This window comes from Aquarana catesbeiana, linkage group LG09 (assembly GCF_042186555.1).
Source record: "Aquarana catesbeiana isolate 2022-GZ linkage group LG09, ASM4218655v1, whole genome shotgun sequence".
NCBI lineage: Eukaryota > Metazoa > Chordata > Amphibia > Anura > Ranidae > Aquarana > Aquarana catesbeiana.
The window spans coordinates 78837409-78864738 of NC_133332.1; the positions used below are offsets into that span (position 1 = coordinate 78837409).

At 41.0% G+C, this 27330-nt stretch overlaps 2 protein-coding genes across 2 annotated transcripts; both read left to right on the forward strand.

Annotated features, from left to right (window-relative positions):
- The first annotated feature begins 1153 nt into the window (after positions 1 to 1153).
- On the forward strand, positions 1154 to 2077 carry LOC141108950 (olfactory receptor 6C74-like). The gene has a single exon (XM_073600911.1). The coding sequence runs from the start codon at positions 1154 to 1156 to the stop codon at positions 2075 to 2077; it is 924 nt and encodes a 307-aa protein (XP_073457012.1).
- Positions 2078 to 17304: 15227 nt separating this feature from the next.
- LOC141108951 (olfactory receptor 8G17-like) lies at positions 17305 to 18261 on the forward strand. The gene has a single exon (XM_073600912.1). The coding sequence runs from the start codon at positions 17305 to 17307 to the stop codon at positions 18259 to 18261; it is 957 nt and encodes a 318-aa protein (XP_073457013.1).
- Positions 18262 to 27330: the final 9069 nt, after the last annotated feature.

Here is a 27330-nt window from a genome sequence, read left to right on the forward strand (position 1 = left end):
GTTTCTGTTTGAATGGTTCTTCCTTGTCCCCTACCCCCTCTGTGACAAGGCTAAGGGGAGTGTCCCTAACTGTGCTTAAAGGTGTATGTTTTGTAAAACTTAATAAACAGTTTATGCTCTGCATGTTTAACCCTCAACATCTGTGTGGTTCGCCTCATGATTGGGAGGTTAAAGGCTGGTTATGGTGAGTCTGTGTTTGGGGAACAGAAGACACTGGTTTCAGTGGAAGGAATTGTGCCCCATCGTTGGTGTCATTGCGAACAATTGTGCCCCTTTGTGTGGTCAGTGAAAGGAATTATGCCCCATAGTTGGTGTAAGTGGGTGGAATAGTGCCCAAAGGGCCAGATAATAGAAAGCAAAGGGCTGCATCTGCCCCCCCCTCCCCGAGCCACAGTTTGGAGACCACTGATATAGCTGCCGGCGGCAAGCATGCGCACCCCCTACCCGGAAAAGTGTTAGATTATACTTTTTTTACGTGAACTGGTGCACAGGTGCTGCCCTGTAGCAGTGAAACTGACCTGAGGTGGTTTAATTGAACAAGCTAATGTCTGAAGCTGATTGGCTATCATGCACAGCTGCACCAGATTTTGCACTCTCCAGTTTTAGTAAATCAACACCATTGCTTCTGTCACTTCTTAAAATGTGTTAGCTGGAGTTAGGCTTTTAATTGTTAGTCACTTATGTAAAGTCTGAATCTACCAGTGCTTCCAACAACAACCTCCCTAGACAGTGCTAGGGAGTGCTATAATCCATATATAAAGGAGCCACCCTAACTAAGACAGAAACCATGTTACAGGCTGGATGACCAAGTGAAAAAAAGGAAAAAAATAAAGAAATAAAATGAATGCAGCCACCACATCTAAGTATTGGAAAGCTGTAATGTATTCAATGTTTGTTTTTAGGTTTAAATAAATTATGTAATTCTATAACACATATCTAGATGTCATCAGTTATATAGTATGTGACAGAATGTTAAATCATATAATTATTTTCTCAAAAATTTCCTAGATAATCATGACAAATACATATGATCAAAAACTATTACATATAATTTACCAGAAATGCCATAAGATTACTATGGGGTGGGGTGTAATATAATATATTTATATATGTCTTCTTGGTTTCTTCCATGTCCTAGAACACAGCTTTCAAAATGCCTGTAAATGTGACAACTATCAAATATTTCATCATTAGAGGGATCTCTGATGACCCCAAGTTGCAGTTTCCAATTTTCCTCCTGGTCCTCCTTATGTATCTCATAACTCTGAGTGGTAATCTGACCATTCTCGTTGCTTGCCGACACCCGCTGCTCCATACTCCTATGTACTTTTTTCTGTTCAACTTGACTGTTATAGATATTTCTTGCTGTACCATTTCACTGCACAAGCTTCTTATAAACTTTATCACTGGAGATAAAACTGTTCCGTTTCTTCAGTGCATGATACAAATGTACCTGTTTGGTTCTTTTGCTGGTCATGAATTACTCATACTTACAGCCATGAGTTATGATCGGTACATAGCAATCTGCAAGCCTTTGCATTACCATCTGGCCATGAATGGTAGAATGTGCACTCTATTGGCCTCATTAAGCTGGACGATAGGATTTTGCCAGGTCTTGCCTCCTTTCATTATAGTGTATAGGTATAATTGTTATTCCTCCATTGAAATAAACCACTTTTTCTGTGATATTGTCCCCGTAATGAAAATTTCTTGCAATGACACAACTGTATTGGAAATTCTATTCTTCATAGAAGGGCTGTTTCCAATGATCTTTACACCCTTTGTCCTCACCTTCATTCCTTACATTTTTATAATAAATGCTATATTGAAGATCTCTACAAGTACTGGAAGACAGAAGACCTTCTACACATGTTCCTCACACCTCACAGCTGTGACCTTGCTCTACACAACGTTGGCTTGCCAATATTTGACACCAAACCTATCCAGTACCCTGGAGTCTAAAAAGATTTTATCTTTGTTGAACACAGCTGCCGTTCCTATGCTAAATCCATTCATTTATAGCTTAAAAAATAAAGATGTTAAAATGGCTTTGAAATGGAATCTGGGGCTGATATAGCTCCCATTATCTACCTTCTGGTTTTAGTTGAATCAGCTCTGTCTCTTATGTTAAAAAAACTGAGCACAAACCAAGCCAACAAAGAAAAATAGAAATAGCTACCTGTCCCACCATCCATGCCACTAAACTCCACTGACTTTAAAAGATAATCATGCTGAAAAAACTTCAGCATCTAACACATCCAGGAGTTTTGACTTGTCTCCCTTTGTGGTTTCTTTGGCTGTCCCCAACACCACTACAGGACAAGGTAGCGGAAGGGAACCAGGTCAACCATGGCTTTTAACCACTTGCCCACTGGACACTGTTACCTCCTTCCTGCCTAGGTCAATTTTCAGCTTTCAGCGTAGTCACACTTTGAATGACAATTGCGCGGTGATGCAACACTGTACCCAAATTACATTTTTATCATTTTTTTACACAAATAGAGCTTTCTTTTGGTGGTATTTAATCGCCACTGGGTTATTCTCTTCTAAACAAACTAAAAAAGACCCCAAATTTTGAAAAAAAATCAACGTTTTTCTTTGCATAAAATTTTCTGTTTGGATAAAATTTTGCAAACAGGTAATTTTTCTCCTTCACTGATGTGTGCTGATGGGCATTAATAGGAAGCACTGATGTTCACTGATTGGCTGCACTGATGGGCACTGATGAGGCAGCACTGATAGGCGGCACTGATGTTTACGGATTGGCTGCACTGATGGGCACTGATGAGGCAGCACTGATAGGCACTGAAACGCAGTACTGATGGGCACTCATAGGCAGCAGTGATGAGACAGCACAGGTGGGCACTGATGAGGCTGCACTAATATGCAGCACTGATAGGCAGCACTGAAGGGCACTGCTAGGCAGCACTGATAGGTGGCACTGATGGCCACTGATAGGCGGCACTGATGAGGAGGCACTGATTGGCAGCACTAATGTGCACTGTTGGGGTTGCACTGGTAATCAGGACACTGATGATCAGTGCCCTGATTATTAGTGTAGATGTCCCCTTTCACACTCGCTGGTTATTGGCTCTCCTCTCCTCATGCTGTGACAGCATGAGGAAAGGAATGCCGATAACTGGCAAGTGTGTTTACATTGTGATCAGCTGTGATTGGACACAGCTGCTCATTTGGTAAAGAGCTGCTGTGATTGTCTCTTTACCCCGATCCCCAATCAGAGAGTGCGTTGGGTGCGTGCCGGGTGTGTACTCTCCCAGAACTGGACGAATGCTCTGTAGCTGTCATTTGGCTAAAGCGTGGTTGGGAAGTGGTTAAAGTATGTATGGCTTGTGAACCAATGAGGCAATGAAATCAGACATGTTTTCTTGAAGTAGGTTTAAATGATTTTTGTGAGATATATGAATAGTATGTTGTAAATAAATAAATATTATTTTCTAGCAAGCTTATGTGCTCACATTGTAAAACAACTATTGTTTTTATCTGTCCAAAGACCACAGTCTTCTCAAATTATTACATGAAATATGGGTTTAAAGGTTTTATTTCAGAAACCAAAAAACACTCCACTAAATCAGTGGGAAACACACAAAAGAACTTTCTTAAAACAGAATGTTTCTGTATGTCATACTACCCCCAAAATCCAATAAAAAGGCATTATTCCACATTTCAGGTTAGTGGACAGTGTCATCCACATTCTATTGATACTGTACATACCACAACAACATAAAATACATTAATGAGGTTTTAAAATCATTTATAGATGTACCAAGTATGAGAGCAACAATTACAACTATTGTCTGATGATTACATCAAACTAGTCTGATATGCGATGGAGCCTAAATATGCTTTAGAAATGAAAAAAAATGTGTTATGTGCATGTAATGGGGGTGTACTTGGTTCACAATTGTGTCTACGGGTGTTTGTTAGCCTTCTTTTTTCTGGTACAACTAATGCAATACACAAGTCTGAGATCTTTCCCAGAATCTCCTCCACTTTTCATGTACATTTAAATCTTATATGTTCCTACTGAGAGCCATAAACTCTCCCTGACTAATTTCTTAGCTTCTTCTGTGTGTGCCACAAAGATGTCCAAGAAGCCCTCAGCAAGACCCCACACAATTTAACACAGTAGCCAAACAAAAAAGAAAATTCTGTAAAAAAAAAAAAATATATATATATATATATATATATATATATATATATATATATATATATATATATATATATATATATATATATATATATATTATATAAATAAAAAAAAAATTTATCAAATAACAAAATGGAAAGTAAATGAACAGAAGAGAAATTCAAATCAAATCAATATTTAGTGTAACCACTCTTTGCCTTTTAAAACATCATGTAACTCGGCAGGTAGGTTGTTCCAAACATCTTGGAGAACTAACCACAGATCTTCTGTGGATGTAGACTGCCTTAGATCCTTCTGTCTCTTCATTTAATCTCGATGATGATGAGATCAGGGCAAATACATCACTTCCAGGACTCCTTGTTCTTCTTTACACAGAAGATAGTTCTCAATAACATTGGCTGTATGTTTGGGGCTGTTGTCCTGCTGCAGAATAAATCTGGGACCAATCACAAGCCTCCCTGATGGTATGGCATGATGGATAAGTATCTACATGTATTTCTCAGCAACAAGGACAACATTGATGACCAAATCTCCAACTCCATTTGCAGAAATGAAGCCCTAAACTTGCATCCTCCACCATGCTTCACTGTTGCCTGCAGACATTCATTATTTTATCGCTCTCCAGCCCTTTGGCAAACAAACTGCCTCCTTCTACAGCCAAATATTTAAAATGTTGACTTATCAGTTCAGAGCACCTGGTGCCATTTTTCTGCACCCCAGTTCCTATGCTTTTGTGCATAGTTGGGTCACTTAGCCTTGTTTCCATGTTAAAGGCATGGCTTTTTGGCCGCAATTCTTCAAAGACCACTTCTGGCCCAACTTCTCCAGACAGTAGAGGGTGTATCTGGATCCCACTGGTTTCTGCCAGCTCTGTGCTGATGGCACTGCTGGACATTTTCCAATGTCGAAGGGACGTAAGCATGATATGTTTTCATCTGCTGAATTAGGTTTCTTGGTCGACCAGTCTGCTTTGAAATCTCTGCCTGGGTGAGATCTTGCTGATGCAGTATAACTACCTTGTGTCTTGTTGCTGTGCTCAGTCTTGCCATGGAGCAGAGTTTGGCTGTTCCTCACCCAATTTTAATCCCCCCTACACAGTTGTTTCTGTTTAAATTAATGACTGTGTTTAAACCTAAATATGAAATTAATGATTAACACCTCTGTACATCTGTTTATTTAAAATGTTATCTGGGAAATGTTTATTGAGCCATGTTTCATATATGCACGTATTGAGTTTTGCACCAATTTATTTGATTAAAGTCTTTTGACACTTGTAGGTTATTTAGTTATCCTCTTCCTGCCCAGGCCAATTTCCAGCTTTCAGCGCTGTCACACTTTGAATGACAATTTCACAGTCATGCAACAGTGTACCCAAATTAAATTTTTAGCATTTTGTTCACATAACTAGAGCTTTCTTTTGGTGGTATTTGATTCACCACTGGGTTTTTTATTTTTTGCTAAATACACCAAAAAACCCAAGCATTTTTAAAGAAAAACAACACATTTTTCTTTGTTTCTGATATATAATTTTGCAAATAAAATATTATTCTTCATAGATTTAGGCCAAAATGCATTCTGCTACTTTTCTTTGGTGAAAATATTCCAAATCAGTGTATATTATTTAGTCTGTAGGCAGTATGTAATAAAAGAGAGATGGTTGGACTATATCAGGAAAACAACTCAAGCAGTTTAGTCTGTAGGCAGGTTATAGAATCCACAAACTATAGTATACAGTATTTCTATATATCAATCCTGATGTACTGACGGCCCATCTCATTTCTTTTTTGAGGCTCAAAAATGTCAGGATAGTACAGATATCCCCCAAATGACCCCTTTTTGGAATGTAGACAGTCCAAAGTATTTGATAAGAGGCATGGCAAGTATTTTGAAGTTGTAATTTTTTTGGCATAATTTTTTAGAAAATGAAATAAAAAAAAACCTTTTTTAGCATCATAATATTCTACAGTCTTATTAGAGATGTTCTATATAAATGAAAATCTTGTGAAAACATGTTTCCCTTATGGTCTGATATAAAATATAACATTTAAAAATGCCAGGACAGTATGAACCCCCCCACCACCACCACAACCATCACCCTAAAAAAATCCCTTTTTGGAAAGTAGGAACCCTAAAGTGTTCATGTTCTTTGCTTTTGTTTTTTGGAAATAAAATGCATGCTTGTATTGTAGTGGTTAAAGCATGGAGCATGTTAATGGTGCACTATAACATCATAAACAGAGGGAGGAGGAGGTGATGGAGTTAATGTACTGGTCACATACAGTGGGAGGATGGAGATGAAGGGGTTAACATACAGATGTGCAGAATAAGGGAGGTCAGGGGTTGATGCACAGGGGACTGGATGTACATTCGATGTACAGGAGAGGAGGAGGTGAACGGGTTGAAAATATTCTCACAAAATACCCTTGCAGACATTGCCTTGGTGCCTGAAAGATATGAGTTACTGGGTCCATATGCAGGATTTTTTTCCCAAAAGGGGGCATATCTCCAACACCCTACCCTTTGTTCCCAAACCTCAGAAACCCATCGTTTCCTCCAGGCTTAGAGGATCCTCCATTTTAGATGCCATACTGAAATGGGATCTGCGGGACCTATACGGCAACACAGCAATGGCCAGCTCTAGAAAGATCAACCATAGACACACACCTGACCTGTTTGGGATTTTGGAGAAGGGCACATATGTCTTATTTTATTCCATCTTTACCACCTGCAAACACCTTAGACATACAGTCTATTATGTAAAACCTCTTGAACTCACTACCAGAAGCATTTAACCCACTTTTCACAGAGAAATGGGAGAAAGACCTCCAGATTCACTTGACTCCAGAACAGACACACAGGATTTTATACTATGCACATAAAACATCAGTATGCACAAAATACTAGGAGTTGGGTTTCAAGATTTTGAGGCTTTGGTATAGGACAACCACAAGTCCTACATTACATATAACCAACATGTTGTATGGCCCAGGGAGATATTTTACATGTTTTTTGGTCATGCCCACCCTGATAGCTATTTTAGACAGAGGTACATCCTATATTCCCAAACCTAACTAATCTTTTTTTTTTTACAACATAATACAATTTCTAGGAAATCTTATAAGAAATCCATTTCCCCCACTTGATTATAGCTGCCAAGTGCTGCAGTCTGGACCAGTGGAAACAACTGCAGGCACTATCCATTTTAAAAATTTGCCCTCCAGAAGATTTACCCCCCTTTATGACCATCCCATTTTTTGCGTTACGGCACTGCTTTACTAAATAAAAATTGCGCAGTCATGCAACGTTGTACCCAAACAAAATGTGTCCTTTGTTTCCCACAAATAGAGCTTTCTTTTGGTGGTATTTGAGCACCACTGTGGTTTTTATTAAACAAAATAGACTGACAATTTTGAAAAAAACTATATTTTTTACTTTATGCTGTAAAAAAAAATCCAATAAAAAAATGAAAAAATCAAATTTCTTCATAAATGTAGGCTAATATGTATTCTGCTACATATTTTTGGTGAAACATATTCCTATAAGTGTATATTGATTGGTTTGCGCAAAAGTTTAAGCATCTACAAACTATGGGATATTTTTATTTATCTATTTATTTTAGTTCTTAGTTTTTACTAGTAATGGCAGATATCAGCGACTTATAGCATTATAACATTATATATATATATATATATATATATATATATATATATATATATATATATATATATATATATATATATACATATATATATATATATATATATATATATATATATATATATATATATATATATATATATATATATATACATATATATATATATATATATATATATATAATGTTATAATGCTATAAGTCACTGATATCTGCCATTACTAGTAAAAACTAAGAACTAAAATAAATAGATAAATAAAAATATCCCATAGTTTGTAGATATATATATATATATATATATATCAGCAGAGGCCTTAGAGAATAAAGTTGTTGCACATTTTTTGTTACATGGTATTTGTGCAGCAATTTTTCAAACGCAATTACACTTTAATGAATTAAAATAAAAACAAAACATATAATCCAATTTTTTTGTAAAATATAAAAAAGATGATGTTATGGCGAGTAAATAGATGTGCAACATGTCATTCTTTAAAATTGTGCATACTGTCCCTTTAAAAAAAATTTTTTGATTACTTTTACTGCTATCGCAAGAAATGTAAACATTCTTTGCAATAACAATACAGCATGACGGGTCTTCTTTATGGTGAGATGTGGGGTCAATAAGACCCCACATCTCTTCCCTACAATGGAAAGCATTAGAAAAAAAACATTGATCTAATGCTTTTTTTTTTTTAAATGGCATTGTTTACATCGAAACAGGAGAAGTGATGTAATGACTTTGCTCCGGTCCTCCTAGACCAGTGATGGCGAACCTTGGCCCCCATATGTTTTGAAACTACATTTTCCATGATGCTCAGCTACTCTGCAGTGCAGTTGAGCATCATGGGAAATGTCATTTCAAAACATCTGGGGTTCTAAGGTTCGCCATCACTGTCCTAGTCGATGGAGTTTAGCTGAGGTCATCTTTCCTTTCTTCCTCTGTTTGCCATGACGATGGACTGTATCTATTTCAGGCAGTGGTTCTAATTGATTGCTTCTACCTGAACACAGGCTGTGGGTAAGGGAGCAAGAGAAAGCTGTGAAGTCAGAAATGAAGGGGGATAGAGAGGAGGCAGCTAAACTGAATAGACAAGAGGGAGAGAACAGGTAACAAGTATCTCAAGTTTTATCAAGGTTCAAAGGGTTGTTAGTGCATATAAAACTGGAATTGTTACAAACAAAGCATGTAGCAAGTGTCTATTCATATGGCTGTTAGATTTATTTAACTTGCTCTCTATTTTGATGGGTGGAACAAGACCTTGCAGGGTTAGATAATGTGAAGCTGCCCATACATTAAATTTGTGTTTGAACGTTCATAGAAAAATAATTTGCCATGACCATATCTTGTCATCAATGTCAGCATTATCCCCGCCCCTTCCCTTATATAGCTGATGATAGCTAGGGATACTGTCATTTGGCTAGCGTTACCTTTGGGATCGATTGTAGGTGGTAATTTGTGGCTAGGGAGTGGGTGACGAGCATCATGGTTGACAATTGATTTACAACAAGGCCCATATTTTGGGGGTGTTTATATTTTTAAAAAAGGGCTTGTCATACGTTTGAGTGTCTTTATTTTTAGGTTATAACTTTTTCTGGGCATGAGTAGCAGTACTATGTACCCCATACTCATTCACAGGGAGGACAGTATCTGGAGGGGGACTTCCAGATTTTGATAAACCTCCCACCTGCAGACCTCCACAACCACCAGTCAAGGGTTGGAGAGAAGAGGCTGTTTGATCCCAACCTGCACCATTTTTACCAAACTTTGGTGTGTTTACTGACTACACTTCTGGTTGAGCCCTACCTGCTATACCTGCCACTGGACCCAGGCTTGCTCACATCTCCTGGTGGGATGACCCTCAGGATCACGGCCTGATACTAACATGCAGCAAAAATCTCCACCATTAGGAGCTCTGATGAATACTGGTTAGTGCTTAGATTCCACACCTCGGGTGATCCAGCATCATCCGCCAGGGTGACCTGCTTGTGTACTCATCCTGCAGGAAGGTGGGAGCCTCGCTACTGATCTCCAAGCTTGACCAGGACAGAATAATCCTACCAAAAAATGGAGGCTGCAAGAGTTACCTATCTTTTCAAACTGGAAAGTGTGGTAAAAGGCCAACAGGAGGAAATACATGGTAAACAAAGGTAAAGGTGTTGGCGCTACAAAACAACACATAAATAGTGATTCAATATATTAAATGGTGCATGAAAAAACATGTGCATGACCAATAGCAAACTGATTAAAGTCCATTGTGACAATTCCAACACCAAAAAAATATATATGAAATCTTCTAGTTTGATGTACCTTCAAATAAGTGCTTCACCATGAGTGCTCATGAGGTAGATGGCAACTCACCAAAGGTAAGTGGGACAAAATGCGCTTTGGATAGACCAGATGGATCCTGGGTTTGCATCACTCCACTCAGAGACTCCCTCTGGCATAAGCTGGGGATGTGGAAAACAGGCTCCACTAGGGACACAAAGAAGAGCTTTATGGTGTAGTACGTTTATTTAAAAAGGTTTAGTTTAAAAACATTTAAAAAAAAAAGGTTTGGGACTTTAAATGAGGCAGTTAATAACACAATTGTAAAAAGTAATCAACACGTTTATTAACATGGGGAATGAAGACCATAACAACAAGTAGGTACATAGAGGATAAAATCCCGAACATGCAGAACACAGCAAATTAGCAAGATGAAATACAAATACATATAATATACTGTAGGACCATATAGGACAGTATATACAGTATATACCATGTCAAAAACCACATATGCAATATATTTTTATCCAGATTAGGGATGGGGGTGCATCTCCCCTTATGCACCTCATTTAAAGTCCCAGTGTATTTGTTATACATTTCCCCCTTTCTTGTATATAGGTTAAAAACATAAGTTGCACTCACATGTGACAAATCCCTGTTTCCGGGTCCCATATGTGACATCAAGTAGTATCCCCAGAACAAGGCATGGATCGCACGCCGTTATGAGCCTGGTATAACTATCCGCACATGCTGTAGAGACCTTAGTGCTGGGATTGGCACAGTCACATGTGAGTGCAACTTATGTTTTTAACCTAAACCTTTTTAAATAAACGTACTACACCATAAAGCTCTTCTTTGTGTCCCTAGTGGAGCCTGTTTTCCACATCCCCAGCTGATGCCAGAAAGAGTCTCTAAGTGGAGAGATGCAAACCCAGGGCCCATCTGGTCTGTCCAAATAAAGCGCATTGTGACCTACCTTAAAAAGTGGTCACACACCCTTGGTGAGTTGCCATCTACCTCATGAGCACTCGTGGTGAAGCACTTATTTGAAAATACATCAAACTAGAAGATTTCATATATATTTTTATGGTGTTGGGATCTTCACAATGGACTTTAATCACTTTGCTATTGAATATGCACATGGTTTTTCATGCACCATTTAATATGTTGAATCACTATTTATGTGTTGTTTTGTAGCGCCAACACCTTTACCTTTGTTTACCATTTCATTGGAGTCTACACCCTTTTAAAGGAGCAGCTACACGATTCTAATTTTACAACTCAGCCGCCATCACCAGCCACATTGTTCACTAGGAGGAAATACATACTTGGCAGAAACAGCTGCTGGACTTATGTTCCTGAGATGATGCTAATGCACGAATGCCTCTACCACTCAAGTTTAATAGAGATCACTGACATCACAGAGGTTTCCTCAACCAGTGGCACATTGATTTCTGAATGCAACTTACTGCATTTATTTCTGAGACAAAGAAGATAATGTTTATTATCAGCTTCCTGACTGAGGGATCCCTAGCTTGGGCCTCACCTTATGTAGAACAAGAAAATGCTACTCTAAATAATTTTAAGTTCTTTATGACTGTGATGAGATAGGATGTTGATGATGCTGCTAACCACTGTACTACTACTAAAGCAAAGCTGCATAGTTTGCAGCAGGGTAATTGCTCTGTTGCTCCCTTGGAACCCAGCAGCGCAAAATAATCAGTTCCACCAAGGGCTCTCTGAACAGGAAAAAAATGAGCTTGCAAGAGTAGACTCCTAATGATCTTGAGGATTTTATCCAATTCTGTATCCAAATTGATCAGAGACTTACATATAGGAGTAGTGAGACTTCAGCTTTGAGCTGATTTCTTTACCAAAATTTCTTATCATCCTGGGCATTCCTACAGAACTTCTACAGAAAATTCATAAGAAACTTTTCTAAGGTGATAGCAAGCAGTTCACATACTTTTTCTTGCCACTGTATATGTTTTATTTTAAGTGCTGAACAGTTATAATAGCTGTTATCACAGGTAATGTTCAATTTACTAAGCTATTATGCATGTATTATTTGTCACAGGAATCCATATTTTCAGCCATGTGACTGTTATCTTCAATTCTCATTGATATTCAATGCTGATTATAAGAATCTTGTTGATAAGTGTGGATCCTTGTAGCTTAGCAAATTATATCTATAGTGATATGTATTTGCTAATTAAAATTCCTCTAATTTGTTGATTTGTTTTCCTATGAGAATCTCCTATGAGAAAAGTCTGAGAATGTAATTTACACTTGAGAATAATTTGAAGGTATAAAAAAAAAATAAAAACCAATGAGCCATCTATTATGTAGAAACAATTCATGAAGAGCACATGCCAGATTTTCAGAGAAGTACATTGAAGTTTTAACATTTATGACAAGAAAAGTATGGTAGTATCATTTAGAACAAAAACATTACTTGATATATGATTATTTTGGGTCATATAGTTAATGTCATAGTTTTTTCTTTTTTTATATTTATTATTAATTTTAGGGGAGAGCTAGTTGAGAAAGCTTTTATTGCATAGTTGAGCTGAAAAACAGTTTATGTCAGTTAGGTTCAGCCTTTCAGTAAGGTTAGTTCTACATATTTTACAGTCCCCTGAGGTTGTATATTTTTTCCAGTCTTGTAAGTATATTTATAAACTCAGATTTATTGTATTTCTGGACTTTTCCATGCCAGTGTGTTATGCACCAAATTACCAAATTCAGTGGAGGTCATGCGTTATTATTTTGTGTTTTCAACAGTATTTTTGGCAGCAATTATTTCAAATTTAATATATACTATTTTACGCAATCCCTGTAAAGTCCAACTCCTTATCTGAGCTATACTACATTACCAAAAGTATTGGGACGCCTGCCTTTACATGCACATGAACTTTAATGGCATCCCAGTCTTAGTCCGTAGGGTTCAATACTGAGTTGGCCCACCCTTTGCAGCTATCAACCCTTCTGGGAAGGCTGTCCACAAGGTTTAGGAGTGTGTCTATTGGAATGTTTGAACATAGACAAGGTGTTCTGTTGTGTTGAGGTCAGGCCATCCCCAAATCGTTCCCACAAAGTTGAGAGCATGAAATTGTCCAAAATGTCTTGGTATGCTGACGCCTTAGGAGTTCCCTTCACTGAAACTAAGGGGCCAAGCCCAACCCCTGAAAAACAACCCCACACCATAATTCCCCCTCCACCAAATGATTTGGACCAGTGCACAAAGCAAGGTCCATAAAGACATGGGTGAGCGAGTTTGGGGTGGAGGAACTTGACTGGCCTAACCTCAACCCAATAGAATTATGATGAATGAATCATGGGATGAATTAGAGTGGAGACTGTGAGCCAGGTCTTCTCCTCCACATCAGTGCCATACCTCACAAATGCGCTTATGGAAAAATGGTCAAACAGCAAACTGCATTGTGTAAAAAGGCTGTTTGATCCTGTCTTCTCCGATTCTTCCCTTTTTCCACTGTCTTCATACATCTCCTGATAGAGCAGAGCCTTGGGGGCACTCTGCACATGCTCAGTTTGGTGTGTATTGATAGAGATTTTTTTTTTCTTGGGAGGGTGTATGTGATCGGCACAGGGTCAATCAGCACTGTCCATACAGAGGGTCAGGGGTCCTGTAGCCTCATAGGACAATCAAGGATTAATGAAAACTCCTCCTACAAGCTTTAACCAGATACTTATAGAAGTCATAAGACTGCTGTATACTGCTGATGTGAAAAGGTATTTAGCCGTTTCTATTTACTAAAATAATTGCATTTCCATGTTCTGTGTACTATGGGAGACCAGATATAGTGAATGCAGGGTCCTGGGTTTAGTAACACTTTAATTAGAATTTCTTTTTTTAATACCTTAAAAATGTATATTCAGATTCAGTACATATACAGCTGAAAGCAGAAATTCTATCCTAGAGATTAAAGTAATTGTAAATGATCACCTTGTAAAACAACCCATTCAGTTTAAAGTAGAAATGAAGCGAGAAACATTTTTGTATAGATATAAAAAAAAGGTATATATACTTTTTTATATACTTTTTTACTATTTTTATAAATGATCACATTCTCTCTGTTCTCATATGTATAAGAGCTGTGGGAGGAGAAGTAGCAATACACTGAGCATCCTAGTGAATGGGTTTGGATAAATATATACTTTTATTCCACAAACAATGTACTTTTAGCTGATAAAGGCATATACAAGATGGCGGTATGCCCAAAGAATGGGGCTACGAGACTTGGGAACAAAATGGCGTTGGGATAATGTAATGATATCCCTATGTAAGTTGCATCCCTTCTCCACATCCTCCCCTTCTTGTTACTGTGTTTAATTCTGTTATGTCATGGCATGTAGACAAAAGGTGTGGAGACGCATCCCAGCAGGAGATGTGTAAGGAGGGGTTACCTGCTTGTCATAATCCCTTTGAGTTTCAACTGTAGTTTCTGTTTGACTGTACAAGTGTCGGGTTCCCATTGGTTCTTCCTTGTGCCCTACCCCCTCTATGACAAGGCTAAGGGGAGTGTCCCTAACTGTGTTTAAAGGTGTATGTTTTTTGATTGAAAATGTATACTTTATTTTGCAAGAAAATATACAAAAAACAAGTACTTAAACAGGGTACATTCCAATCTGTACTGCGACGCAGCGCATAAATACACTACATAACAATACATTGCCAAGCATACAAATAAATTACATTCATCCTGCGGTATGATGCCTAATGTGTAATAATACCCCGAAACATCACATCATGCATGACGCCGCATTACCCTGAAAGCATTACTTCAAAAACATGTCACAAAAGTCAGGTCATACAGTCTAATAACATTCAAATGGGCAACGGGTGTGTTGGGGGGGTGGAGGAGGTGGGGTAGGGGAGGGAGAAAAGAGTTCACAGGCCCAAAGCTTTATTTGAACTGCCAAAGGATACACAGGGGAGAGGGGGGAGGGGAAATCTTCAGACCTCCTCTTCCTCCTTGAAGTCCATCAAGTGGTAGTCTCTGAGCAGACTGTGAACCAGTCTGCGACAGTCCTCGATGGACATCCTCTCCCGCTGGTGGATGGGGCGCTTTCTGGCGCACCACAAAGCGTCCTTAAAGCAACACAGCACCCGCCAGGCACCGTCAATGTTTTCCTGTGAATTAGTTCCACAGAAGAGTCCGTTCAACACACCAAAGTGTGTGATAGCAGTCTGTGGTACAAAGTCTTTGAGTTCAGGTTCCAAGGCCCTCAACAGGTCCTGTGCAAAGGGGCACTACCAGAAAACATGCAGAGCAGTTTAAAGGTGTATGTATTGTACTTAATAAACAGTTTATACTCTGCATGTTTAACCCTCAAGATTTGTGTGGTTTGCCTCGTGATTGGGAGGTTAAGGGCTGGTTATGGCAAATCTGCGTTTGGAGAACAGAAGACACTGGTTTCAGTGGATGAAATTGTGCCCCATTTTTTGTGTCATTGGGAACAATTGTGCCCCTTTGTGGGGTCAGTGGGAGGAATTATGCCCCATAGTTGGTGTAAGTGGGTGGAATAGTGCCCAAAGGGCCAAATAGCAGAAAGCAAAGGGCCACATTTGCCCCCAGGGCCACAATTTGGAGACCACTGATATAGAGGATAAATATCTTTAATCAGATCACAAACAACATTAAAGACTTGGCAGGGATACTAACCACTCACGCACCACATACGTTTTGGCTTTATACCCACTTCCAGTTTGTGGAGATGCTACTTATAATTGCTCCTTTAATGTGCCAACTATAACCCAGATAGCAAGCAATTGTGCTGCAAGTTTGCAAATGACTTGCCAAGCTATTGCTAGACTTGCCAGGCTTCACAAGTTTGTTGCACAATTGCAGAAAGTCTGCATTGCTTGACTCCAGATCAACTTTTTTTGAAAACATTCTGCAGGTCTGCTACAAGTTCTGGTTCAGTTACAGTATGTTGTGCAATAGTCATCCCACCACAGGGGTCACTGTGGCTTAATTTTCATACTGTAGACTTGCAGAACTCTTGCTGTAGACTTACCACTGCAACTTTGCTACAACACTTGCCCTGCAAATTTGCTACAAATTTTAAAAGTGTCAACTAGAACTTGTGCTTCAAGTGCTCGGCAAATGTACAACTTGCCAGTGAAATCGTGCAGCAAGTTAACAGACTTACAATTTAACACTTCCACAAATTTGTGGCAAGTTATCCTTGCTATCTGGGAAGCTGAGAAATATATTAAACTTTAACAGCCAAATCCTAGTTAGCACAGGGAACTGAGCAAACTTTCCTACTAAACCATTAGTAAGACCTCATCTGGAATATGCAGTTCAGTTTTGGGCACCAGTTCACAAAAAGGATATCGAGGAACTAGAGAAAGTGCAGAGAAGGGCAACCAAACTGATAAGAGGCATGGAGGAGCTCAGCTATGAGGAAAGATTAGAGGAACTGAATCTATTCCCTATTGAGAAGAGATTAAGGGGGATATGATCAACATGTACAAATACATAAGGGGTCCATATATTGAACTTGGTGTTGACTTATTTAGTTTAAGGTCATCACAGAGGACAAGGGGGCACGCTTTACGTCTAGAGGAAAAGAGGATTTTATCTTAAAAAAAAAAAATACGGAAAAGTTTCTTCACAGTAAGGGCCGTGAAAATGTGGAACAGACTCCCTCCGACGTGGTTCTGGCCGGCTCAGTAGATTGCTTTAAAAAAGGCCTGGATTATTTCCTGGATACACATAATATAACTGGATACCTATATTTATAGGTAAAGGTGATCCAGGATATAGCCAGGAAGGATCAGGAAGGAATTTTTTACCCTGCTGTAGCAAATTGGATCATGCTTTGCTGGGGTTTTTCGCCTTCCTCTGGAACTGTGGGTATAGGATTGTGTATATGTGACTGTATGGTTTTTTTTTTTTTGCTTGAACTAGATGGACTTGTGCCTTTTTTCAACCTGACTAACTATGTAACTATGTAAACCATTAACTCTACCAGACACAATCACAAATATCTCCTATACCAAGCTGTTAGGTTTTCACAATTTTATAAATCACTTACATGTGTACATTAGTTCTAAATGTGAAACGTTCTAAATACAATCCATGTGGAGCATGCCAGTTTAAATATTCTGTGTACTAATATTTGTTTGAATAAAACTGAGAATTGATTAGCTGTTTATATTTAACCAGGGACGTGGCAAAATCAATGTGTCCTACAAACTACACAACACTAAAATACTTCATCATAAAGGGTATTACTGATGTTCCTGAGTTACAAGTTCCGATGTTCCTCTTGGTGTTAACAATGTACCTTATCACACTTATAGGTAACTTGATCATTCTTCTACTGATCTGTCTAGAAAGCCATCTGCACACTCCTATGTACTTCTTCCTGGGAAACTTGTCTATTCTAGACATGTCTTCAACCACTATCACACTTCATAAGATACTTGTTATTTTTGTATCTCATGATAGAATTGTATCTTTTACTGTTTGTATGATCCAAATGTTTATTTTTTCATCATTTTCCTGTGACAGTTTGTTTGTCCTGACAGCTATGAGTTATGACCGTTATGTGGCCATCTGCAAACCTCTACACTATAACATGGTCATGAGTTGTAAGGTGTGCATCATCTTGGCCTTCGTGTGCTGGGTTCTTGGCTTTTCTCAGATTATTCCTATACTCATCTACTTATCAAGATTTACTTTTTATAAATCCAATGAAATCAACCACTTCTTCTGTGACATTGTGCCCTTAATAAAACTTTCCTGCAATGACACATCATCGCTAGAACTCTACATTTTAATCAATGGACTCTTCCTCTCTATTTTTCCCTTTCTTTTGACTTTCTTCTCTTATGTCTTTATTATTCTCTCCATACTAAAAATCCATTCCAGCACTGGCAGGCATAAAGCCTTCTATACATGTTCCTCACACCTCACAGTTGTGGCTCTTCTGTACATTACTTTGGGCTGTCAGTACTTAAAACCAACATGGCAAGGCAATTTGGACTCCAATAAAATGTTTTCACTTTTCAACACAGCTACTGTTCCAATGCTAAACCCTTTGATTTACAGTTTAAAGAATAAAGATGTGAAGTTGGCCCTGAGAAAGACACTAAATTATCAAAGAAATAGGTTAAAAAAAATCTTTAAGGCGTGACAAGATTTCCCTTGATCTCTAAATGATTACATTACATAATAAATATGTACAGCAATAAGAGTTGCTGGCTTTGAAGGAAATCGAGTGGCTTTATGGAAAATGTTAACTGTTAATGATAATAAATTGTGCATTACACTTTGGTAACAGCGATCCTATACAGCCAGGGGCATGCGATCAGGTCCAGTAGCTCCTATACTGCCAGGGGCATGCAATCAGGTCCAGTGGCTCCTATGCAGGCAAGTTACATGCAATCAGGTCCAGGTCCAGTGTAGGTATGCAATAAGGCAGCACCAGATACAATATATACAAGATATATATATACAAGATATATATACAAGTCACTCATTCATTCAGATGAACAATGCAGGCTGACGCAGGGATCAGTGCAGAGAGATTAGCGAGGGCTGAGTACAGAGTGATGCAGTCAGAGAGGAGCTGAGCTGGAAACATTGTTCATCTGGGGCTGATTGCATACCTACACTGGACCTGATCGCCTGCACCTTCCTGCACCTGGACATGATTGCATGTAACAAGCATGCATAAGAGCCACTGACCTGATCACATGCCCCTGGCAGTATAGGAGCTCTGGACCTAATTGCATGCCCCTTGCTGTATAGGATCATTGTGCCTGATTGCATGCAAAGGATCGCCGGTCTAAAGCTGCATTTGTGTCAGGAACCAGTGTGACCAGAAATGTGTGGACTGCCACAGAGAATACCAGGCACAAGTACAGTGTAAAGTAATAATGTAATTTATTGAATAATTTAAGTGAATAACATAAGTGTAAACGCACCTCCCACATACCAAACTGTGTAAAACAAACCAGATAGCCAAACAGATTGTGACATACGATGAACAACTGCCTAAACTAAGTATATACAGCAAGTACGGAATGCAAAATCGTAATCGTAGCAGAGCCAGGGTCATACACAGGAGATCAAGTAGAGGGAGCTGGGAGCCAGGCAGGACAGGGAAAGGGTAACAGGAGACAGAGAGAGCAGGTGGGAAAGGATTAGGCTGCAGGGCAGGGGCACCAGTTCAGGAAGCAGGATGCAGGATCACAGGGACGCAGGTCAGGGGCACATGGAGACCAAAAAACCAAGGCAATCACAGCAGGACAGACAGGACTCAAATATACTTCCTGCAACGAGCATCAGGTGATGACTAATGATATGAGCTTCTGGCTGCTGGAAGACACCCGCTGGTGGATGCTGGAACTGCAGCCTTTGGATCTGGGAGCTACAGTGCCACCAACAGGTGAGCCGTTTCCTGACAATTCGGATCGCTAGATGTTTGCTGTCAGTGGTCATCGCTACAATCAAGAAGAGGCAGAACAGGGTAGAAAAAGTTAATCAGAGGGAGCTTTGGTAATCCCCGGGAGCAGTTTACCTACAGAAAAATATTTGCAAATTTAAAGGGCCACACATGCACCATTTGGAGAAATGTACGATTGCAGAGATCAATAGAGAAAGCAAGGAGGAATAATGGAGTAATGGAGATGAGCCTGATTGTGCACCCCAGCACAAACCCCAGTGTGTTTGAACCTGGTATTAACAGGTCACAACTGGAGGCGCAGTGGTGAATGGTGGTGGGAGTCAACATGGATGAAAAAAGGAATATTGGCACTTAAGGGTGGAATATTGCATATGAACTATTCAGAATCTGTGTACAAGAATATAATTTTATTATTGTGTGGAAAGAGGACTACATGACTTATATTGACGTATTGTGTGGAAAGAGGACTACCTGATTAATTTTGATATTTGCACAAGGATATTGTTTTGCTTTATATCAGGGGCAGCCCTTCCATTAAGGGCGCACAGGCGCCGCTCCCCCTATCTAACAACGCCTTCCCCTATCAATGCGTCCTCCCCCTTGCAGGATGCATGGATTCTAATGGGGGCTCTAATAGGCTTCAAAATAGGGTGGGCTCAGGGCACAGAGAATGCGAACAGAGCCCACCCAGGTGTGTTACATCCACGAATAAAAAGGCACCAAACATCACAGAGTATATAGTATGTACACAAAAGTTTTTTTGGGATTTTAGAGGTGCCAAAGACTTAAAGAGACAAACAAATCTATAAAAAATACATCTTTATTTATACAGAGTTAGAAACTTTTAAATAATAGAAAAGTAGAAAAGCAACTTGTGTTTTGGTTGTGTCACACAGAAGCGTTCATTTATTTTTTCTTTCACAGAAGTGGTGACGATGGAGTATCTATCCCAACGTGTTTCGCCATTAGAGGCTTTCTCAGGGGATTTTTTTAGATAGTCACCAGATATTAACTCCCAAAGCCTCTAGACCGGGGCCTAAAGAGGGGCGATGCATATGACACAAGGGGTACCATGTGGCCACAGAGGGTACACAAAGACCAGAGCATAAATTGCTGATCAAGAGATAGCCAAGGGTGCCAGGTTGAAATGCTCATTATCAAAAAAAAGCCAAACAAAGGCTGGAAAGAGCTTGCAGGATAAGTTAGCACTATTGTGATCACCCCTGGATTTCCAGCCCATACCTGTTCTGATTTCATAGTTACATAGTTAAATAAAGACACCGGTCCATCCAGTTCAATCTGTTTGTTGTCATAGCTCCCAGCTGTCCCTGATTTCACGGGACTGTCCCTAATTTGGAACAAAGTCCCTCTGTCCCTCTGTTCTCCTCATTTGCCCCTCATTTTGGTCAGATCTATAGAGTTGTATATAAAATGCACTATTTATTTTTCAAAAAGCGTTTCCCAGTGTTAAACCTTTCCTCAATTTTCTTAATTGCTGTATTTTGTAAATTTCAAAAGCCTGTATAAGGGAATAGTAATGGTAAAAAAAAGCACTTGGGTTTAACTAATCTTTTTTTTTTTTTTAATTCTCCTTTCAGGGGGCATTGAAGGGGTGTGTGTCATATGCCTACATACGTTTGCTAATAGGTGTCCCTCATTTCTATCTCTAAAGATGGGTGGTATGTGTATGTTTGTGTTCATGTTAATGGCATTTTCACTATCCCCATGCATTGTGTTTGCTAATCCATTCAATTATAACATAGGATATAAGTTCTGTTCAGCTCCCTAACATTTCAGATAAGGGTCCTAAACAGCTGTGGCCAATCCATACGGGGTGCAGGGGCGTCGCCCCCCTAATTTACATGCTGGGCGCTGGGAGCATGGATTCCAATGGTTTTTTTTACTAGAAGCATGTGATTAGAGCCTGAGGCTGTAATTGGCTTCCAAAAAGGGTGAGCTCATCCAGCTGTGTGACAATAGCAAATTAATTTTCGCTATTGTCTTCCTGATTCTCCTCCTGGCCAATCCCGGCTCAGGATGCGGGTCCAGAAACCCAATTGGCCAAGAGGAGAAGTGATCCTATTGGCTACCAAGAAGGAGGAGGGAGAAGATGCAGGGCAAGCCACACCACCGTGAAGGCGAGGAAGGAGGAGACCCAGTGTGAAGCCGTCACCCGAAGGAAGACTAGATGGGGTAAGTGCGGGGACCGATCGACCATCCAACCGCGGGAGGGTGTGGCGGCAGACGAATTGCTGCCCCCACCAAAAAAATTATACCACCAACCGCCACTGGTCCTAAAGTTTGGTTTTAATCCTTTAGAAGAAGAATATTTTGAGCACATGGTTCCTAGAGGTCTGAAGAAGAAATGCTGGTCTTTTATTTGGCCTGACATAAAAGCCATTGTTGAATGAATTTGAGGCACACAAGCATTTCCTACAATGATTAAAAAATATATAGTATAGAATACATCTAAACATATAAAAAATACAGAATGCAAGTTTTACAAGCCTTTTTATTTCATTAACCTGGGGTCCTGGGGCCACATGCAGCCTTTGACACTTTCTGTGTGGCCCTCGGGGCCTCTGCAGACACTAATCTGTGTTTCCCTATCTCCCCTGATATACAGTGCCTTGCAAAAGTATTCACCCCCTTGGCTTTTTACCTATTTTTTACATTACGGCCTTTAGTTCAATGTTTTTTTTTAATATGAATTATATGTGATGGATCAGAACACTTGATGTGATTGTAGCCGTCAGAACACAATAGTCTAAGTTGATGAAGTAAAATTAGAAAAATATATACAGTGGGGACTGTCACGAATTCACACCCCAACGGCGACTAACTAACCGCGACGTGCGTTCCGTGACCGGGGTATATGAGGAACTAAGGGAATAAGGGGGAAATTATACTGCGCATGTAAGACTGGCTGCGGTACTTTCACAGCCTACACTACCTTTGGCCACCACTAGAGGGAGACTCCACTCCAATCCAGCTAGCTGACCACACACAGGCAGATACAAATCTTACATACAATCTGGTGCACTCTAAGGGTTGGGGAGCAGTCTAGCAATTACTATACACTTCTAGGGTTCCTCCAGCTATCCTGCAAGCTTGAACCCCGGTGTTAATCACTCTTCCCACTGTCCCCACACCCACACACCAGACACACAATAAACGATAGCCTGCCACCACCCAACAGTTTGTCCGCAGACTGGTCTGCTGAGCCACCACACACACAGATCTCCGTCTGGAAGATCTGTTAGCTTACAATCTGCATGCAATCTGCCAACACACAGTGCAATTGCATACCGATTGGTACGTAACTTAAACCGAGTACTTAGGCACTAAAATACAACAACCTCTCCAGAGATATGAGTCCTAGCTTAGTACACAGAAGTCACTTATTAATTTTATCATTTAATATCCCGAAAGTGGGCAGTGCATATAAGATATACAAAGAAAAAAGATTTACCAAAAAAGATACAAAAAATGCAGAAAGACACACTAATTGGCAATTTGCTATGAAAATAAAAAGGGATAAAAACAGAAATAAACTTTACCAAGAAAATCTATCTGTTAGTAGAAGCATACTGGAACATGTGGGAACTCCCCAGTTTCGAACTGGCTTCGTGGAAGAACAATGTCCATATCTCAGGCTACCCAATTTATTGAAATATGGATGCGGGCTGGACTTTAGCCCTTGGCCAATCAACCCTGGGGGGTGTTCCTGTCTCAGCCCACAAATGTTTTGTGTTCTGAAATGACCAGAGTCAAATTGGCCCAGAACGGCGCTGATTGCTGGGTCATGGATAGGATTTCCGATACCAGCGCATCATGCCGATCGCAACAGTACCAATCACTGCCTGCCTGCCGCAATCAGGCGCCATATAACGGTTTTGTGTGGTTCTCTAGGATTCCACACCTGCTAAACATACAGAGTTACATGTACACGTAACCCATCAGGTGTACGATCACAAGGAATTATTTTCGTCTCTCTGCCGTTAATATTTTAGCTTTTATGAGAGATAAAAATGGTTCCTTAGATCTCTTGATTTTAATCAAAGCTTACAGACTGTCCGGAGCCTTGTGAATGCCCCCTGCAGATCCGTGTGGCCAAGATGACTAGCAGATTTCTTTGAGCCTCAGGAAGCTGGCAATCTATGTTTACTCTAATGGGAACTTTTATTGGCATCTAGGTGTCACATTGATCCTAGAAAAAATCTCTGTCCTTTTCAAATGCTAATGAAAGAACATATGTGCATGACTGACATAGAATACTATATTTCTAATAACCCAGAATTAAACTACATCTACAATTACACTACTACAGATCACACCACATCTAGTTAAGGCAAAACTATCCTACGCTTATATTTTCGTCACATCTCCCCCTTCCAGATGACGCACAGCTGAGCCTAAACGGGTCAGCTAACGCGTCTGCATGGAAGATTCCCTAAGATGGGGGTGAAGGTTCCCCCAACTGAAGCTTGGCACCACCGACATTTCAGCCTGTCCCTTTGCAGATAGGAGAGGGCGACCGCACCCCTCTCTGACTGATCCTAACGGGTCTGGATCAGGATTGGCCAGTAGATTGCCCTGCGGATCCACTTCATCCACTGGCCACTGACTACCTACTGAAAGGGTACAGGCAAATTTGTCATTGTGTGTTGTCAGCATTCTCAGCCATTGGCCCTGGCCATCTGGTGGTACTCTATGAGCTACCACACCCAGATGTTTGAGCCTGGCATAAGGCCGTCCCTGGGTGATCTGGGCCTGGTTCCATGACCTGGGTACCAGGGCCTCCACTCTTTGGCCTGTCTCCCACACTTTTTCTCGCTCCACCTCAACAGAAGGCCTGCCAGCACAACCCCGGAATTCCTCTACGCTGACACCAAACATATCAGCCTGTAGGAACTCAGTGCCATCAGCTGCAGCCTCTGAGAGAGCAGATTCAGATGGGGTCAGTTTTCCCCCATAATCCTGTGATTCTTCCCCTGTTATGCACAGCAATGAATCCTCAATCATGATACTCATAGCTGTGTGGACAAAGGATAAAGCCACAAAACACTTTATTCTGCCAGGGGTCATCCTCTGACCCGTGTCACACTCTCCTACTCTGTCCTCCTCAGCAGAAGGCCTGCCAGCACAACACCTCAGTTCCTCTGGGCTAACATCAGACTTATCAGCCAGAAAGTACTCGGTGTTGTCAGCTGCAGCTGCTGAGATGGTAGGCCCTGATGGGGCCAAATTTGCACTGTCACCCTGTAATATTCCCTCAGTGACACACAGCAATGAATCCGCAATAGCAGTACTCGCAACTGTGGTGACAGAGGAGAAGGTCACAGAAGACTGAATTCCACCGGGGGTTGTCCTTTGACCCACATCACATACTCCTACTCCATCCTCAGCAGAGTACCTGTTGGCACAACACCTGAGTTCCTCTGGGCTGGCAACAAATGTATCAGCCCCTAAGAACTCAGTGCTGTCAACCGCAACTGCCAAGGGAGTAAAGTCAAATAGGATCAGATTTGCCCCCTCACCCTGTGGTCCTTCCTCTGTGATGCACAGCCCAGAATCCACAATGGAAGTACTGGTAGCTGTGATGGCAGAGAAGCAGACTACAGAAGACTTTGCCTCACATAAGGTTACAAGCACACCTTGCTTGTCCGTACCAGGATCTACTGAAACACAATTTGCCTTTTCAGCAGGTACTCCAAAACATTCCTTTTCTTTACAAGTGGTTACAGAGTCACAGTCCTGTTCCCCGTACACCCTCATCCCGCCATCCCCAACTGACCGCCCGTCAGCCAGACCTCTGTACTCCTCCAGGCTGATGTCAATTTTAACAGCCTCAGGGGACTCAGAGCGATCTGCCACAGACGCCAGGGAGACAACAGGGGGAGGGGACCTCAGGCCTGCTTGACCAAGTTCACAAGGGTCCGACCCAGTTGGATTGGGCCCTTTCACAGACAGTCCCTCTGTAGCAGTGGGCAATGACCAGTTCGGGGCAGACCGGTGGGCCCCAGGAGTCACCACTGCAGCAGAGGGAATGTCTGCACAGCACAGATCATGACTTTTTACATCACACAAAACATTATCAATTTCAGAGTTCATTCTGACTTTAGTTTCTTCTCTGGGCCTTGGCTCCAGAAACCCATTAGGGCCTGGACCTGGCACACAGTCACTAGTCCCCTGACCCTCCCCAGAGTTCCCAACGTGCACTGAGTCACCCAACAGTACTTTACGTGAATCCGGGGCTTCAGGTGGAGATGCAGGTGGCTTCAGGTGGAGATGCAGGTTTCAGGGGGGGATGAATTTGGCTCATAGCAGGCTACCAACTGCACCCGGTCAGTACCCGATAGTACATTACTGGCATCTGCTATGCCTACTTCTCTCACTTTGCTTTTTGATCCTCTGAGCAAAGCAACACAAGCTGTTGGTAACACAGGGATGACTCCTCCAACCCCTGTGATAACTGTGGCTTTCTTTGGGACCACATCCACATGGCTCCTCGATCCTGAAAGAGCTAGGACATCCGTGGATCCCGTATCTCGGAGTCCGACTGAAACATTATTACCTGCGGTAACCAGCTGCAGGGTATCCGCACGGCCTCCTACATTTGTGGGATCTGCTCTGCCCACTTCTTTCACTTGGCTTTCAGATTCCTGGTTCAACGAAACACAAGCCATAAGCATGACAGGGATGGCTCCTCCACCTCCTGTGACAACCATGGCTTCCCCTGGGATCACATCCTCACAGCTCCTCAATCCTGGAAGAGCTAGGACATCCTCTGATCCCATAGCTTGGAGTCCAACTGTAACACTGTTACCTGCGGTAACCAGCTGCAGGCTATCCGCATGGCCTCCTACATATGTGGGATCTGCTCTGCCCACTTCTTTCATTTGGCTTTCAGAGTCCAGGTTCAACGAAACACAAGCCATAGGCACGGCAGAGATGGCTCCTCCACCTCCAGTGACGACCATGGCTTCCCCTGGGATCACATCCTCACAGCTCCTCGATCCTGGAAGAGCTAGGACATCCTCTGATCCCATACCTCGGAGTCCGACTGTAACGCTGTTACTTGCGGTAACTGGCTGCAGGTTATCCGCTCGGTCTCCTACATTTTCCCCAACAAGCAAAACAGTAGGGGGTGCACTTTTCACACTTGCTGGTGGGCTAGGCCTCCTCCACTTTGGACAAAGGCTTGAGTAATGTCCACCTTGGTTACAGACAAAACACTTCAAGGTTTCCACAGATGTAGGTCTGGCTCTTGTAGTTCTTGATGCAGATGGAGGTGATGTTGCATTTCCGTGCTGGATTTGGGTACTGTTCAGTTTGTGCTCTCTCCCTCTTTGCTTCATCTGCTGTAGTGATTTCTTCCGCTGAGAGGGTTTGAGAACAGAATCATGCTGTCTCACACAGTCATCTGGAATGGCACAGTCTCTGGGTTTAGATGCCATGGTGAACTGTTCATGGTCATCCTCTATCAACGCACATAAAAGCTGGGTCCTCGTCTTGCCAACTGTACTGATGCCTCTTAGCTCACAGAGGTCAATCGCGGTCTCTTCGGATTGCCTCTTGTACCAGCATATCATCTCGTTACCATCTCCAAGTTTTTTGCCCAAATAAAAGATAGAAAAGAAAAAACAAGAGGGGGTGGGGAGCAAATAGCCAAGTATGTCTTCTACAAAACAAAAATTATGCACTGAGTGAGCTTCTGTAGGTCAGTTGCTTCTAACAAGCTTCCAACCTTTAGTACACAGGTTAAATGAATAAACCATGTACTAATGTACT